Source organism: Nyctereutes procyonoides, unplaced genomic scaffold (assembly GCF_905146905.1).
Source record: "Nyctereutes procyonoides isolate TBG_1078 unplaced genomic scaffold, NYPRO_anot_genome, whole genome shotgun sequence".
Lineage (NCBI taxonomy): Eukaryota > Metazoa > Chordata > Mammalia > Carnivora > Canidae > Nyctereutes > Nyctereutes procyonoides.
The window spans coordinates 48,335,920-48,354,119 of record NW_026575044.1 but is presented as its reverse complement, the minus strand read 5'-3'; the positions used below and the strand labels follow the sequence as shown (position 1 = coordinate 48,354,119).

Genomic DNA, 18,200 nt, shown 5'->3' with positions numbered 1-18,200 from the left:
AGAAGCAGATACAAAATTTCTAGCTTTCTTTTATTTGGCCAGGTATTAAGGAGTTTGCAAAAATTTAAAATAACACACTTCTCTAATTTTTAATTTTGGAAATATATTTTCATAAAAACATGCATGAATTTATTAATATTTAAAAATGGTTTTAATTTCTACTTTGTTAAATATCAACTGATATCATACAGAAACAAAAGCTCTCAAAGTACTTTTAGGATTCCAGAGAGGTCTGGTGACCAAAACTTTTCAGAACTGATAACCTTGGTAAATGCTGTGTAAATCTTCAAGTGGCATAGTCCTTGGCCCGACACATATACTAAAATGTGTGTTGAGTGCATAGATTGATATGTGAATCAGCGGAGGAGCTGAAAAGTATCCCTGCAGCTCATAGTTCAGATGACTCACCTGCTCCCTAAAAGTCCACCTATGATACTGGGCTTTTCCAATCTTATCCATACTCTGCTTAAAAATACTCGGCAGCCCTGGTGGCTCAGCGGTTTAGCGCCGCCTTCAGCCTGGGGCCTGATTCTGGAGACCTGGGATCAAGTCCCATCTCAGTCTCCCTGCCTGCTTCTCCCTCTGCCTGTGTCTCTGCCTCTCTCTCTGTGTTTCTCATGAATAGATAAATAAAATCTTTAAACAAACATACAGTATTAGAATCTATATAAAGAGTAGTTCCACAACCTAGACAATATAGAAAGGGTGTCAAGAGAATAAGACAAGTTTGGGGTACATGGGTGGCTCAGTCGGTTGAGTGACTCCTGGTTTCAGCTCAGGTCATGGTCTCAGGGTCATGAGATCCACCTGTAAGTTGGACTCTGCGCTGGGCGCATAGACCCTGCTTAAGATTCTCTTTCTCCCTCTTCCTCTACCCTCTCCTCCTCACGTGCACACACTCTCTTGCCCTCAAAAAAAAAAAAAGGTTAATTCATGCAAGGTTTTTTTTTTTTTTTTCCAGGCAAGGTTTTAAAAACGTCTAATTCTAATATTCAAATACTGGTGCATTTAAAAGTAATAGAGGTGGTGTTTCTCAGAAATCTAAAGCTATGGTTGTGTATCCATATTAAAAGGAAAATTTTTGGCAGGGGGGAGGCATTAGGATATCCACTAATTATTCTGAAAAAGTCATGACAGTGTTAGCGTATTACTAAAAAGGGAGGAAACTAGTCACTAACAAAAAATGGAAGCAGGCCACAGACTAGGTACATGCAGGACAAACAAATATATCTGACCAAAGGACTTAAATGCAGGATACATAAAGAATTCCTATAAATCAGAAACAAAGACAACCCAGTAAAAAGTGAGCAAAACACTTGAGGACATTTCACAAAATATGTACAGATGGTCAACAGGCAAATGAAAAGTGATGTTCAACTCATTAGTCATCAGGGAAATGCCAATTAAAGGTACAAGATATCACTACACATTCACCAAAATTGCTAGAATTGAAGACTGACAATCAAATATTCAACCAAATATTGATGAAGACTCAAAGCAACTGAGTCTCTCATAGGTAGGGGTGTAAAATCGTACAAGCATTTTGGAGAACTGTCAGTTTCTAATAAACACACAATGACCTAGTACTCCAAGGTATGTATCCAAGAATGAAAGAATATGTCCACAAAGACTTGCAGATTCACAGCAGTTTTATTCACAACAGCCCCCAAATTGGAAACAATCCAAATGTCTACTAACAAGAGAATGAATAAACAAGTTTGTACAATATACTACTGCTCATTAATAAAATGGAACATATTACTGATATATATGCAACATGGATGAATTTCAAAACCTTATGTTGAGAGAAAGAAGTCAAAAGCAAGAAAATCGTATATACTGTTTGATTCCATTTATATGTTCAAGAACAGGTACAAGTAACATACGGTGATGGGAATCATGGTGGTTGCTTCTGGGGTAGGAGCGCTGACTGCAAAGGGGCCGGGGGAGCTTACTGCATTCAGGCCATGGTAACGGTGTATACATTTGTCAGGACTGGCTGTTTGGGTTGTTTGTTTAAACTGGATTTAAACCAGTTAAAAAAAAACAAAAAGAAAGGTACTGATAATGAGCTCTTAAGCTAAGTGATGGGCACACAGGTATTGTTCTCTAATCTGTAAACACATGCCACATATGCTTCATTCTGTGGATTAACAGCAAAATTTCCTTCAGAAGTGGAGAAAAAGGTGGCTACCTAAAAGCTTTTTGTCTAGGACTACTCAGATATGGCATGGCATATAAAGCTTTTTGTTTTGTTTTAAAGCACTTAAAAAAAGTCATCAATAAATGTTTCATACATCATAAATTCTGTGTAACTAATCGATCTAATACAACTGAATCCCCATGCAAGCAAAGATCATGTTCATCTTTAGATAATGTTATGTGCAATTTTCTCTAATGGAGAGATGCACATGTATAAAAAATTTACACTATTTGCAGATACTTTATAGCATTTAACAGTCACTGGAAAAGTCTTTCTACATGTATTTTCCACTGTTTTTATGCTAATACAATTCTACATGTTTTTGCCATATTAAAGGAACTATTTAAACTTTATTTGCCTCCGTTTGTTCCATGAACTCTGGTGTTACTGACTGGAAATATTCTGGGTAACTACTACTGTGGAGGCTCTGTTACTCCATTTTAGGTACATTGGAGACTACAGTGTCAAGAAGCCACCAAGAAAATAAATTACAAGACATTTAATTGATTAAACTTCACACAAGCTTTTCCAAGGATTAATATCTCTTGTATCAATCTTTTTACCTTGTTTGAAACAGATTTTTTAAATATCATGAAAACACTCTTTAAAATATAAGAAGATAAGACTAGCTCATGAGTTTTTTTTTTTTTTTTTAGCTCATGAGTTTTAAAGCCAATTTCCTCTATATAATATTTTGGGGTTTATGTATCAGGATACCAGAAATAGAATAAAAAATACTTTCTGGTTAATTAAGAAAAATACATATTTAGCATTGCACTCAATTTCTAGCATAAGTGTATAATTATTGGCAGTTAAAAATGAGCCTCATGGGATCTTTGCTTGAGATTTTTGTGGTTATGAAGTTTGCAGCATATCTAACATTTAAAATTCACTTTTGAGACCTCATTACTGAGCTATTTTTCAGAGGCTGTTTCCCTAAAATGAGTATTTCTGTAATTTTGCTACTGCCCAGGTAAACATTAGTGTTTGGCTTAGAGTCACATGGGAGTGGAAAGTAAAAAAAAACAGTTAGCACACATTTCACTCTTATTTTTTTCTATAAAAATATAACTCTTTATTAAATAACATGCACAAATATCAACTAGTCATTTATTAAACAGATATGATTTAGAACAAGATTTAAAGAAATACAAATCCTTAGGTACAATTTAGTATCTTGTTCATGATATTTGAATAGTTTTAAAAAAAATCAGATTAAACTAACCATCCTTTATTTCTCTTTCAGAATCCTAAATCTTTTTAGGTATATACCCCATTCCAAGATTTTTTTAGTCTCAGAGCTTCAGGATATCTTTAATATCAAAAGCTCTTAACTACTTACTTAAGAATAAATTCCACCAAGAAGGCATCCACTTTTAAGCTATCCATTTAGCTTTGAGTCATTTTACAAAGGAAATCTGCAGAAGCAGAATCATGGCAGAGAGGCTCCAGCAACTTGAGGTACCATTGAAGAGGGTGAGAACTGGGGTTAGTATTTAAAAAGCTGGGACAACTAAAACATGCCAGATTCCTGCTTGTTTTTCTTCTGCAGCTTGTTCTGTTAGGCCAAACAGTGATTTTCCCCCATTTTCCAGTTGGACCCTCAGAACAAAAAGCAGTATAAATTTACCCCTCTCATATTTTTAATGCTCAATAATCTGGTTTTTTCTTTTTAGGCAAAAGTATAAACAAAATTTGCATTGAGTTTTTCATATTAAAAAGTATTGCTTTTATAAATTAGCTTTTAATGTTCCCAGCCTTAATAAACTTAACTTCAACAAAACCAGTGCTTCAAAATCTACCCTGCCTTTCCTGGCCCCATTATCCAATAAAAAAGGCCCAAATCTCTCATCTAAGTTTCTAAAGAACACTACATCCAACCTTTATAATAAAGTTCTTGCACTGTGTATCTTTTACAGTGCTGCTTTATTGCGCATGCCAAGTACAGTATGAATTAAAATATAAATTGACATAAAAATTCAAAAATCCCTAAGCTTAATATATACCTTTGCACTCAGAAACTTCAATTTTTACATTCTCTCCCATTAGCTGGGATTTCCAACTTGCTTGCTGAGTTTAAGTCACTTTATTCCTCACATATATCTTTTAACTTTTCTCTATCAGAATAAAAAATGTCCAGCATTATTTCATAATTCAAGAAAGTATTGTGGAAAGTTCTGTAAATTTTATCTCATATACTTATGTTCAATTTTACATATAACCTAATTTTCCTTTCAAAAATGTTTTAATAAGTTTAGCAGATTTCAGATCTGAAATATTCCTGATTATTTAATCTACCTCATGTTATAGGAGAAATGACTTTTTCTAAGTATATTGCTAATTACTTTATTAAAAACAGCATACCAAATCTTATTTTAACTATAAAATTCTGAAAATTATATGTTTTGCATCTTGATACAAGGAAAAAAATACAACATATTTATCAGTTTTTCATAAACATTGAAGAGATTGATCGGAATATGCCTGTTTCTTGTACTTATTTTGACTACCGAATATCTCTTTTGATTTGAGTACTCAGTTTGTATTTTAAAAGTGCAAAGGTTATTAAGCTTAAAACATTATATTTAAGCAATGTAAAAAAGTTTTACAATGATTTAACATGACCAATAAAATTTATTAAACATATTTACATATATTCACAGATTCTTTCATACTTGAGTATTAAAATAGACATTTACAATTTCAGAATTTTCATTCAAAGGCATTTTGGGAGAGGGGAATAGGTTCTATTGTGAGATGAAAAAAGAGCTGTTTCTTTGCATGACTAATTCTAAATAATATGTCCGACATAGTGAGTCATAGGTACTATCCCAGGAGACTGGCATGAAACACCCTACACTACTTTAGGCATCGCTTATGGAGAGAGTTAAATGATAGGAAGCATGCAGTACAACTAAGTCACAACTTTTACAACAGTTATGGTGATGAAAACAAGCTAACTCAAACGCATGCATGCCTTATTTAAAAGTTTCGCTACCTGTATACACTACTACTACACTCCATACAAACTACAACTTTGGTCCAATAAAACATTAGACACAACAGCTTTACAATTATTTTTTTGTACATGTTCTGACTACCAATCCCTTTGTATACATTTTGACCATTAATTACAAGATTTACATCTGCACAATATGTATAAAATAAGTTATTAAAAAGGAAGACAATATTAAAACTTTTGAAAAGAAAACTGTACAATTAATTTACAGATATAATAAACTGAAGAAATTTTGTGCCAAGTTTTTCTTCCACATTTAGAAACTATTTGGTAGGAACTGAACCTTTTAGTTTACCAATATATTTTAATAAAACTTGAAAGACACTGGAATACTAGTGGTTATCTTGTTACTTAAGAGTGCTAACAACTTCCAGTTGCTGTTAGATTCTCAGCTTTTAAAAGATCTACCACAGTCTGCCAACATGCTCTAATGCAATAGTTACCTCTCACCAATATAAATAATAGATTTCAGTTAGAAACTGTTTGGATCTAGGATCCAAAATAATTCTCTTTTCATTTTTTTATAAAATGACAGTGTTTACTACATAACCAATTTTAGTCAAACTTTACTAACAACTGTAAAGGCATAATATCAGTATTTTTCTCAAAAGGCAGTGTTCCACAGTTTAATACTCTTGAGCCCCAACAGTTTAAAACACCACCACCGGAAGGAATGGCTGCTATTATATAGGAGTTAATTCGAAGTCATCGTTAACATCGACAAGGGGAACATAAAACTCCTGGATTTCATAAATGCTGATAGACTTGTAGGTGGCAGGATCAAGTTCCTGGAGTTTGAGCTGCCATTCTAATCTCTGGACGGCATTTAAAGCTGCAGCTTCATGTTGTTGCCTCATTAAAAGACAGGTCTATTGAGAAGAAGAGAAGAGTTATCAATTTTTGTTAAATTTGTTTTGTTTAAAAATTAATCTCATCCATAGTTTCTTTAGTGGTTAAGTTTTTGAATTACACATATCCATTTCTGCTTGACCCTGTCTGTATCTATATGCCAACTATTTCCAGGTATGCAACTTCACGACTGTCTAACCTCACAGACTTTTAATTTGAAATTGCTCTTTTAAGTTAAAAATAGACCTGCCCTACGACCCAGCAATTGCACTGTTGGGGATTTACCCCAAAGATTCAGATGCAATGAAACGCCGGACACCTGCACCCTGATGTTTCTAGCAGCCATGTCCACAATAGCCAAACTGTGGAAGGAGCCTCGGTGTCCATCGAAAGATAAATGGATAAAGAAGATGTGGTCTATGTATACAATGGAATATTCCTCAGCCATTAGAAACGACAAATACCCACCATTTGCTTCCACGTGGATGGAACTGGAGGGTATTATGCTGAGTGAAGTAAGTCAATCGGAGAAGGACAAACATTATATGGTCTCATTCATTTGGGGAATATAAATAATAGTGAAAGGGAATATAAGGGAAGGGAGAAGGGTATGGGAAATATCAGAAAGGGAGACAAAACATAAAGACTCCTAACTCTGGGAAATGAACTAGGGGTGATGGAAGGGGAGGAGGGCGGGGGGTGGGGGGGAATGGGTGACGGGCACTGAGGGGTCACTTGACGGGATGAGCACTGGGTGTTATTCTGTATGTTCGTAAATTGAACACCAATAAAAAATAAATTTATTAAAAAAAAAGAAATTGCTCTTTTAAATAATAAGATTGCAAATTCTCAAAAGAACCATGAACAGCTAAGAAGTAGTTTTTGAAATGACTTAAAATCTCAAACCAAATAATTTTCTTTATGAATTATTTGCAGTATATTTTCTTTCTCTCAATACATCTCCCCCCATCCCCCATTCTTTCCTGTAGTAGAACTACCCACCAGACTTGGATATTGGACAATAGGCATACAGATCCCCATTAGAAACTTTTTCTTTTTCTTTAAATTCAATTAACATAAAATGTATTATTAGTTCTGGTAGAGGTCAATGATTCATCAGTCTTCTATAAAACCTAGTGCTCCTTACAGAAGCTGCTTTTACTGTGGTAGTTTCATTTTTCATACTACACTGGTTTTGAAAAATGGACTTGTGCTCTTTATTTTCCTTTACCTTCCGACTGTGGCCATGCGTGACTAGTCACTCCTAACAGAGCTGCACTTTTTGTTTAAGGGGAAAGCATCCATTGAAACTGAACTTCTAAACATACATACCTTTAGTTTGTCAAATTTATCATCTACATCTTGTAACCAAGACATGAACTGTCTTGCATTAAAGCGATCCCTCACAGAAGTTTTACTGTCATCAGACTGAAAGAGAACATTAAAAATAGTTGAATACTATACAATGTAATAACCAACCCACTTTAAAACCTATGTGCCATTATAATTTTTGTGGTGTAATGGAATGATGGAAAAAGGATAAAAATATAATTTTTTTATGTCTATGACATTCTTATTAAAGTATAATTGATTTCATATCTCATTTTAGTGTTAATTTTTACCATATGTAGGGAAAAAAGTGTTAAGGTGGGATACAGGCCAACATTTTTCCAGGACCAATATTTTGGAATGGTCATAAAGAAATTCCGTATCAACTCTTAGGAATATCAGTTTTGGAATTAAGACAGGCTGTATTCAAATGCCAGTTTTGTATCTTATAAGCAATCTTGAACTAATTATGTACTCTCTCAATTTTCTATTCTGTAAAATGCGGTGAATACCTCTTTTAATCTTGTTTTGAGAATTAAGCCTCTGAAGTCCTCATCAGAATGCTTGGGCATACAAATAGCATTCACTCTAATAAATATCTGCTGTAATTACTACTACTACTATCACCCATGCCATCAAAGTGCCATCCAGGCCATCAGGCAGATGCTCAAAATTTTAGCTGTTCTCATTTCCTTCGTTACTCTATAATTGAATGAAGCTTTAAAAGATCTCAAGATATTGCATTGTCTAGTCTAGTATTTAGTAACATAAACTATTTATTTCCATTATAAAGAAACATTCATTTTTTTCCTTTAAATTCTTTAAAGCTGGGAATTATGTAAATTCCCTCAGTGGCTTTTCCAGAGTTTATTTCCTCACAGTCAATTATCATTATTATTATTTTTAGATAGTGTGCATGTGAGTGGGGGGAGGGGCAGAGGGAGAAAATCTTGAGCAGGCTCCATGCCCAGTGCACAAAGCAATGCAGGGCTCGATATCATGGCCTTGAGATCGTGACCTGAACTGAAATCAAGAGTCGAATGTTCAACCAATTGAGCTACCCAGGTGTTCCCCCAATTATTATTCTTAATAGCCTTTTCAAATATCTCTGAATACTTTCATTTGGATAAAACAGTTGGTGACTTAAGGTTTGAAATCTACTGATCTAGTTTAATTTTTTTTTTTTAAACAGGAGAAAAATAAAGCCCAGAGGGAACTAAGTAATTTTCTCTGTAACATACCCTGTGTTCTTTGTGTTTCTAGTTTGTCTGACTTAAAATAGCATTTCCTAGTATTTCTGTGTGGTAATCCTTCACTGTCCATGCTTATGCTCTTTATTTTAACCAATGAATTTCATTCTAGTTTGTGAAGCACAAAAAATTCTGACAACTGCTATGTCCGTTTTTGAATTCATATAATTTATATGTGGCAGTAAACTTTATTCAAGACATAGCTACAGTTTTTTTTTTTCACAAGTGTGTTTATTTATTCTACCAATATCCAAGATCAAAACAAAAAAAACCTGGTCCTGTTTTTAGCACCGCCACAGTCTAGAAGTTCAATCTGCCTGTAGCGTTTTCCAGCTTACAGTTGCTTTCCAGTTACTTCAAGGTACAAACATTCATTTTAGAAACAAATTACATGTTATGTAAAAGGACACTATCCTAAACACATAATGGTTTTGTAAATATTAGCTTTTTATAACATAAGGCTAACGTATAAGAGGATTTTAGAAAAAAGATCTGGTGATCTAGATTCTGTAAGAATTGCTTTTCTCTTTTGAGTTTTACTGACTGCTAAATTCAAGTTTTTTCCATGGAAGTAGATTACAAAAACACTCAAGTTGTATTTAGGAACATTTCAACTGAATTAGTGGCACTTTACCTGAGCGTCCAGTGGTACACTGTACACTTCTGCGTCCAGTAAAACAGTGCACGCACTAAATGGCAGTGTTTGATTTGCCAATGTTCTTGCAGCTCTGTAATGAACTCGTAGAACTTCCTGTTCATTTGATACAATGAGTTTTTCCTAGTTGAACCAAGAATGAAAAAAAAAAAACAACCCCATAATTCCTCATCACTTGTTTTTCAAACAAAATAACTTAAAATGTACTAAAGAATCTGAATCTCAGAGAATTCAGAATATTTTTTTTTTTTAACATTTTATTTATTTGAGAGAGAAAGAGTGAGCATGAGTGGGGGAGGAGCAGAGGGAGAGAGGAGAAACAGACTCCTGGCTGAGCAGGGACCCCAATGTGGGGCTCCATCCCAGGACCCTGAGATCATGACCTGAGCAGAAGGCAGACATTAAACCAACTGAGCCACCCAGGCACTCCTCAGAAGTTTTTTCTAAAAGTGTTCTAAAAGTATAAGTAAATGTTCTCTTTCCAAAAGTGGCAGACTCTTCTAAAAAATTATCTTTTAAAGTGTACAAATGGTGGCTTTTAGTATATTCACCAAGATGTTCAACCATCACCACTAATTTCAGAACATTTTCATCACCCCAAGAAGAAACTTTGCATTGAATCACCAGTTATACCCCATATACCTCCTCTTCCCCTGGCAACTACTACTCTACTTTTCGTTTCTATGATTCCTCTCTAAATATTTTCTTACAAATGGATCCATAGAACATGTGGTATTTTGTTCTTCATGTCACATGTTTTCAAGGTTCATCTGTTTTGGAGTGTGTATCAGTACTTCATTCCTTTTCTGGCTGAGTAATATTCCATTGTGTAAATATACCGCATTTTATTTATCTGTTCATCTGTTGATGGTCTTTTGGGTTGTTCCTAGCTTTGTGCTATCATGAATAATGCTGCTATGAACATTCATACTCAAGTTTTTGGATACATATTTTCTGTTTCTCTTAGGTAAATAACTAGGAGGGGAGGTACTAGGTCATATGGTAGTTCTACATTTAACCTGGTGAGAAACTGCCAAATTGTTAATAACAGTTGTATCATTTGACATTTCCACCAGCAATGTAGGAGAGCTTCAATTTTTTCACATTCTTGCCAACACTTACTATCTTTTAATTATAGCTTTCTAATGGGTGTGAAGTGCCTTCACTGTGGTGGCAGCTTCTGTTTTATAATGAATATTTTCATAGAAACAAACACTACTTTCATGCTGATTTTTAAATCTCTGACAATCATAGTACAATCTTGCCTTAAAATGTGTTAACCAGGGTACAAAACTTCCAATTATGTTATATGAAAGTCACCCTATCATAAAATTAATGTAATGATCTAGGCAATCCTCTGCATTTAGCAGCCTGGGAATTCCCTAAGGGTGTAGCTAAGATACCAACCCATCGTGATACTGGTTACAGACTTGTGCCATCATGTGTTAACTGTCTTCTTCAGCTTCAACATGAATGGGGACAACCCTGGGACCTGTGGCTGATTAGAACTTCAAGGACAGAGGTAGTGAGACCAGGAATCTTTCCATTATAAATGTCCATTATTTTGTTGGTTCTGTCTGGCAGGTTGGGCTGAGAGAGTATTAGGAATGTGGTAGGTCTTCTTCCAACCATGTTCCCTATTCTCTCTCGACTTGATGAGAATTTTGTCTTTCCCCTATTGGAGCATGCAGGTCTCTTTATATCCAAATATGTATTACTGTATTTATAATTTAGTGAAAACACAAATAAACAAAGTCCTATTTAATATTTTAAATTTTATGTGACAAATGATACTCAAAAGAGAAGACCTAAGTGTAATAACTTATGATTTATTAAGTATAATTTAAGGTGGGACTTTAACTGATAGAATATAAAAAAAACCTGATCAGATAGATACTAAGAAAAAAACAGCTAGAAGAAAAGCTTTCCTAAAAGACTGGTCATAGTAGTATAAGATTAAGAGCAATCACCAAAAATTCCTTAACACTATATGAGAAAGAAATATATTATTTGCAGTCAGACCCCCTCCCCTAAAATAACTAACAGAGATATGCTGCTTAAAATGACAGCCTAAATATTCTACTTCAGGTCATCCAGTATAGTATTCAAGTATTGTCATCATTTTCAAAGGGAAAAATGATCCTAGAACAGAGGTTCTTGATCTGGGGTCCTAACATTCCCAAGAAGCCCATGGATAGACTGGGGAGAGGGTCATCTGTTAACTTGGATGAGAAAATTCTTTTTTTTTTTTTTTGGATGGGAAAAATTCTATATTTTTACTAACCTCCAATTGACCATTTCTTTCAATTATGAATGTAAGCCACAAGCAACACTAATATCAGAAGTATCTGCAACTCTGCCAACCATAGGAATCACAAATATTTTCAATTCATATTATAATTGTTGCAGATACCGCCCCCAAATGGTATCGTTTGCTGTCACATAGGTCAGGCATTTAAAACTGTTGGTTAATATATGAAAGCATGGGAGTCATCTTTACTCTTGTTAAAGTTCTGAAAAATTGCACAGTTCAAGTGAGAATTCTTAACTGTTTGTTAGGCAGCATGGCTTTTGTTACATGTATAGATGAACAGGTGAACATATGTTACCAGGTGGCTTCAATCATGCCTAATGGTTGAAACAGCTACTGACGTGTGTTATCTGACCTAACTTCTTCTTTTTTTTTAAAGATTTATTATTTATTATCTATTTATTTATTCATTCATTCATTCACTCATGAGAGACACAGAAGAGAGAGAGGCAGAGACATAGGCAGAGGGAGAAGCAGGCTCCATGCAGGGAGCCTGACGTGGGACTTGATCCCAGGTCTCCAGGATCACACCCTGGACTGAAGGCAAGCGCTAAACCGCTGAGCCACCCAGGCTGCCCTATGGCCTAACTTCTTGAGAACAAACCTCTCACTGACATAGGTTATGCACAATGTTATAAGTTCTGTATTAGTGCTTCTTTCATTTCTCTTTGAAATGCTATAAATTTGTTTTATTATTTGAAAGCATAATTCTGAGAAAAGGTTTTATATTTACCAGATTGTAACAAGAGTCTCATGGCAACAAAGAAAGTTAAAAGCCTCTGTCCTAGCCAATCAGTTATGTATGAATCAAAGAAACAGCATACTTAGCACACTTTTGTTTTTATGAGTGTGTGTGTATATATGTATGTACACACGCAACACTTCTATGAAGAAAGATCGTAGCTCATATGAAGTTTTAGAAGTCCCTGACTCTCCCAAAAGACAAAGAAGGTTTTAGATTTTTGTCACTCCAAGGGAAATGACTTTTATGATTTCTATAAATAGATAGGTTTTCTCATTTTATTCCATGCCAAGTTTCACCATTAGAGACTAGACTACGAAAGCAGACATGTAAGGACCAATAAGCACAGCTTTGGTAGGTGTTCTGTACTAAAGTAGCTGGCAACAAACAACAATTCCAAAACTTGGAAATCCAACTGTTTAACTAGAAATTCACTTCTTTAGCTTCACAAATTCAGCAAATGATAAGCAATTAGAGATTTTTATATGTTAAAAATAAAAACATGAACTATAACATAGGGGCAGCTACCCTAAAACAGGCTGAAAAAGTCCCTAACTGCACAGGTACAAGATAACAAAATCAAATCTCCCTGAATGGTTCTCAATAAGGAAAATCCCCTAAGAAAATTATATATGTATATGATATATAATATGACATAGGTCATTATAATCTATTATTAAAATACAGTAATTTGTAGCATAAATTTAAACACTTCTTACCCTTTCAATACTGTGTTGCAAACGTAGTTTCATTCTTACAACTTCCTGTTGCCGAAAAAGTTCTTTAAGTGGATCTGATAGTGAAGGTGGCGGTGTGATCTAATTAAAAAAAAAAAAAGAATTAAAAATAGTAGGTTTATTTGCAACAATGGGCTACTCCTATTTTTTTTTAAGTTTATTTAAGTAACCTGTACACCCAACATGGGGCTCAAAATCACGACCTTGAGATCAAGAGTCAGACGCTCTTCTGATTGAGCCAGCTGAGTGAATGGGCTATTCTTTAAAAATTAAACATTTTAGTGCATCACTTAATGAAAACATAAATTCTGATGTTCTCCGAATTAGATAATACAGTAGGAATTACACAATTGATTGTTACTTCTTAATTTCAATGGTCTAAAACACAGTAGAGCATACTGGTAAACTTAGATGTTTTAATTCTGAGGCTACAGCAAATTTCAAAGAGCAATTTAGAAGGGCTAAAGATTAAGGAAGTTCCTTACTACAGAGACATATTTTAGAGCATCAATAAGCGACAGCTCATATATAAGGAACAAGGGGTCACAAAAACACAAAAACATCAAGCAAACTGTTCTAAAGGTTATAGCAGTCTGAGTCTTAGTATAGTAAGCATGAAATCTCTTTGTAGACAGGATAAAAATCAAATGTTAACGTGCTGAGTTTTACAGTCCTGAATTAAGTCTTTTTATAAAAAGATGGAATTATCCTTTAATAGAATTGTGGTTTTCAAAATTCTTTATTACAGGTGATAACCCATTTTGTTTAGCCATACTCCAAAAATCTTATGCTTAGTTAATCTCTAACTTGATTATTACGGTAGAGTGCTTTCTGGTAGATGCTGGAGGTTAAGGAAGCAGACACCATCTACACACTGCTGCTCTACAGTTAATATAAAGAGACATCTGTGATCCCTTAACATTCTCCCTCTACTTCTTGGAGTAGCTATATTCCTCCCTATACCCCCAACTAGCTTCTAACTATTGTCAGCATATTGGTGCAAAGTAAGGTATCTTGGTATGTTTTGGCACCATAAAATAATTTAGTTGACTCTTCTGATTCTTCAGAAGGTGGGACAAGCAGATTCTATGTGCTTCTTGACGTGGTGCTAAAGGAATTATATATCATATATGAAAAGCTCTAGCCAAAGAATCAAACCTGGATCTAATCAGAACTCTATACTTATTTTTTTTTAAAGATTTTCTTTATTTATTCATGAGAGAGAGAGAGAGAGAGAGAGAGAGAGAGAGAGAGAGAGAGGTGCAGAGACACAGGCAGAAGGAGAAGCAGGCTCTATGCAGGGAGCCCGACATGGGACTCAATCCTGCGTCTCCAGGATCACGCCCTGGGCGAAGGCAGTGCTAAACCACTGAGCTACTCGAGCTGCCCAGGACTCTATACTTATAATCAGTAAATAGTTTACAGGAATTACATGGGATTGAAAAGCATATTAAATAACATCACAAGGATTTACTCAGTTGAATCAATGTGGAAAATTCTATAGGCAGATTATTTTTCAGGCCTCTAACTGCAATAATATAACTGTTCAATTTCTGTGTTAAATGTTAACAAGAGTAACAGTGTAGTGCTACTATCTTAAAGTTTTCCAAAAATAAAAAAAAAATAGTTTTCCAAAAATCATAGAGGCCTCCTTTATGCAACCCAGATGAAGAGTATCTACTCTTTTGAGCCTGGCGTGTCAGAGAATGCTTCTTGGAGAGGGTAATGCCTGAAGGTACATCTTAAAGGAAGAGCCAGAATCATGGGTTAAGAGAAATGAATTGTGGGGGGGGGGGGGAAAGGGAGGGAAGAAGAATGAGGAGATAATTCCCAGATGAGAGGATGGCATGATCAAGTGCACAAAACAAAGAGACAGTATGGTGCCTGGAGACAACCACAAGTTGAATTCCCAGGACATCAACTTTGAGGGAAAGAATGGTGGGACATGAAGATGGAGAGATCAGAAGTAAAGTAATAAAGTTTTTCTTTCTTTCTTCCTTTCTTTTTCTTCTTCTTCTTTTTGACTAGCTTTCTTAAAGTATGTTCCACAAAACACTGGGCCCGTAAAGATGACTTGCAGGAAATGATTCCACAAACACGTCAGTCTGGGAAACACGGTACATAAGTACTCATTAGGTGTCTCACAATTAATGAATTCAACTTAATGGTTCTGTGAAATCCTGCAGTAAAGAAACCTATTTACTTTTAGATTAACGGTGTTTCATTTTTCAAATGTATTGACCATAAGCCCTCCCCACTCTGCCCCACCAATCCCCATGTATTTAATCTATCCACATGCTGTGGAATAGATATTAAGCTAACACACTGATAGGGTAAATTTTATATTTGGTGGGGAACCACTGAAAGATCTTACAGCTCACTGCTGTGTCTGCAGAATAGGTATTACGAGGACAAGATCGCAGGTAAGAAATTAAAGCAGCAAATCACTGTGACACTGGTGAGCGAAGGAGGCAGGAATGGAACGGAAAGGGCCTAAAAATATGGCAATTAAGGATAAAAGAGAGGGAAAAGCTGAGGAGGACTTGCAGGTCCTTTAGCCTGAGGATCAAATGGCTGGTAAGAGGTACCCCATGAGGGGAGATGGGGGAGGGGACAGGAGGAAAGAGAAATAGGGTCTTGGGTGAGTTCAGTGCAGACATGTTAAGTTTGTGAAGCTCGTGGACATCCAAGTGGAGCTATCCATTTAGCAAGAAAGGTGAGAGAGGTTTGGGTAGCATACATAACTTGGAAATTTTCAACATCTATCAATGTATAGAGATATGGTAAAATCACCAAAAAGGAATATATGGAGACTTTCCCTTTCCTGTTTTCCCAATCTAACTTTAAGTAAATCACGTTTGGAGATTTTGTCTTTTAAGATCTGTGAATCCCAGGAGTCTCTAAAATATAAAATCTCTCGACAGCTTCTCTCGGATGCTCTTTCTTGTCATCCACTCTTAGAATCCCCCAAAGGGGCTGTGTGTGCTGGTACTTGGGACCACAGTAGATAGTAGAATGTGACAAATCTTTTTCTTTTATATTCCCCCTGTTCATTTGCCTTTTGGGAACTTGACCTATAGGTTTATTTTTCTTCCTTTGATTTCCTCTGGAAAAACAGCAGCATTCTGGTTAAATTATGAGAAAAATATTTGCTAGAACAACAAACATTTAAATTGACTTTGGAGATGTTTCACTATATTTCTAACAGGTTCTATAAATAGATCATATAAATGTGGATAGATTAATTCAATAAAGTGACAATTAGCTGATTGGAAACAATTAAAAATAATGGAGTGTAAAAGCGATTTTTGTTATTTTGGTTTTTCTTTACGTTTTTAAACTAAGTGTTGAACAAATGAGTTTCAGTCCAGTAAACTAAAAAACACTGCCTTTTATGAGCAAAATGTGGGGGTTTGCAATATTAGCTCTAAGAGATACGAATTTTAAAGTTATTTTGAGCTGGACAAAATAATAACCTCTTAAATCTGTTTTCAAGTTTTTAATGGGTTATGGAATATATATATATTTTAAAATTTATTTTTATGGAATATATTTTTGAAGTAGGGTAGGTATTATTGTTTTACAGATGTGAAAACAAAAAATCAGAGAAGGAATTATTTAAGACCACACAGCTGGTTTACAGCAAAACCCAGACAAACTTATATATACAACCTAGAAATCTATACTGTGATGTGCATTTCTTTAATAATTCTCAATACAAAAAAACAAAACAAAACAAAAAACCCTACTACACCCAGAAAAAATTCTCGGCTCTACTTATAGCCCTTTCTGAAACAATATTTGCTATAACTAAATTCTGATATAATCAAAGCTGTATCTCCAGAACTGCTGCAAGGGAGCTTAAAGGAATAAGAAAAGGTAATTATAAACACAAGCACACATAACATATATACAGATATATACATACTATACCTATATCTATCCATCTATCCATCCATCCATCTCAATAAGCAGATAGCACTAAAAAGGCAACCTAAAATGGTTTATTAGAATTGTTTTTAGTGAAATAGCTTGCATAAAGTTTAATTTAAATGGGTTCTTCACAGTTTTACCTGTATTTCAAGCCTCTGATACAACATATTTCAGTTAAAATTTCTTACCCTTAAAGGGGAAACAAAGGAAACAAGAAAACTATTAGCTTTCTATTAAGTCATTAACAAATTATTTTGCTTAGAGAATTTGGAAAAATGACAAATTTATTTACAACTCTATTCTTTTAAATGTACTATTATTGCTTATTATTTATTAGTAGAGTAGTATCAAAATCTCAGTCTTGTAAGATTTAAAGGGCACTAGCATCAGATATATTCTGTGGATGTGGGACTAAAGAACAATTTTTCCTCTAATTTTTAGATCTTCTCTGAACTAGGGCTTTGAAAGAACATATGCAAAGACGTGATGTGAAACAGTATAGAACAGCCTGGGGAAGCATCATGTACAGTAAATAGGGTAGTAACTACAGCCAAGCCTAAAGAAGTATCTGAGGATCTACAGACAATGATGAGGACTTTGGTCTATAGGAAATTGGGAGTCTCTAAAGATGTTTAGCCATGTAGTTACAGAATCAGATCTGATTTATATATAAGACACCTAGACAGTAAGATGGCTAGATTGACAGAAGAGATGAGAGTCGGATTTATGGCAGCTATTCAGAATGCCTATTTTGCTGGTTTCTGACATCCAGTTAGCACAATGCTTAGCATGTGATTATGGATTATTTGATTATGCAATACTCTGAATATTTGATTATGCAATATTCACATATGTGAGTGAACAGTCTATGGAGCTAATGTGGTCCTTACACAGCAGTGATGAGAGAGAGAAGGGGAAAGGAAGTAAGATGAATGAACATCACTTACTAATGTGATGGGAAGGCCAAGGGGAAGAGGTGGAGGTAGAATTCTGGGTTCCTAGCCTGAGAAATTAGAGAGCAGATAATGACAGTAACTAAATCAGAGAGGGCAAAAAGAGCACTTTTGGGATAAGATAAATAGGTTTGGCATTGGATCTGATAATTATATGGATATCGTGGGACACTCAGGTGATGTTCAGAAGCAGCTAGAAACAGTTATGGAAAGCAGTAG

General features: G+C 35.0%; 1 protein-coding gene across 5 annotated transcripts in view; it reads right to left on the bottom strand.

Moving 5' to 3' along the window:
* Nucleotides 1-1,653: 1,653 nt before the first annotated feature.
* ANKRD12 (ankyrin repeat domain 12) overlaps nucleotides 1,654-18,200 on the bottom strand; it is a 123,799-nt gene continuing 107,252 nt past the window's right edge. For all 5 annotated transcript variants that reach the window (XM_055323700.1, XM_055323702.1, XM_055323704.1 and 2 more), the window contains 4 exons: nucleotides 13,078-13,176; nucleotides 9,285-9,428; nucleotides 7,404-7,499; nucleotides 1,654-6,091 (listed from right to left, as the gene is read on the bottom strand). In XM_055323700.1, the coding sequence (XP_055179675.1) occupies nucleotides 5,906-6,091; nucleotides 7,404-7,499; nucleotides 9,285-9,428; nucleotides 13,078-13,176 (525 nt within the window). In that variant the 3' untranslated portion in view covers nucleotides 1,654-5,905. The remainder of the gene's footprint in view (nucleotides 6,092-7,403; nucleotides 7,500-9,284; nucleotides 9,429-13,077; nucleotides 13,177-18,200) is intronic.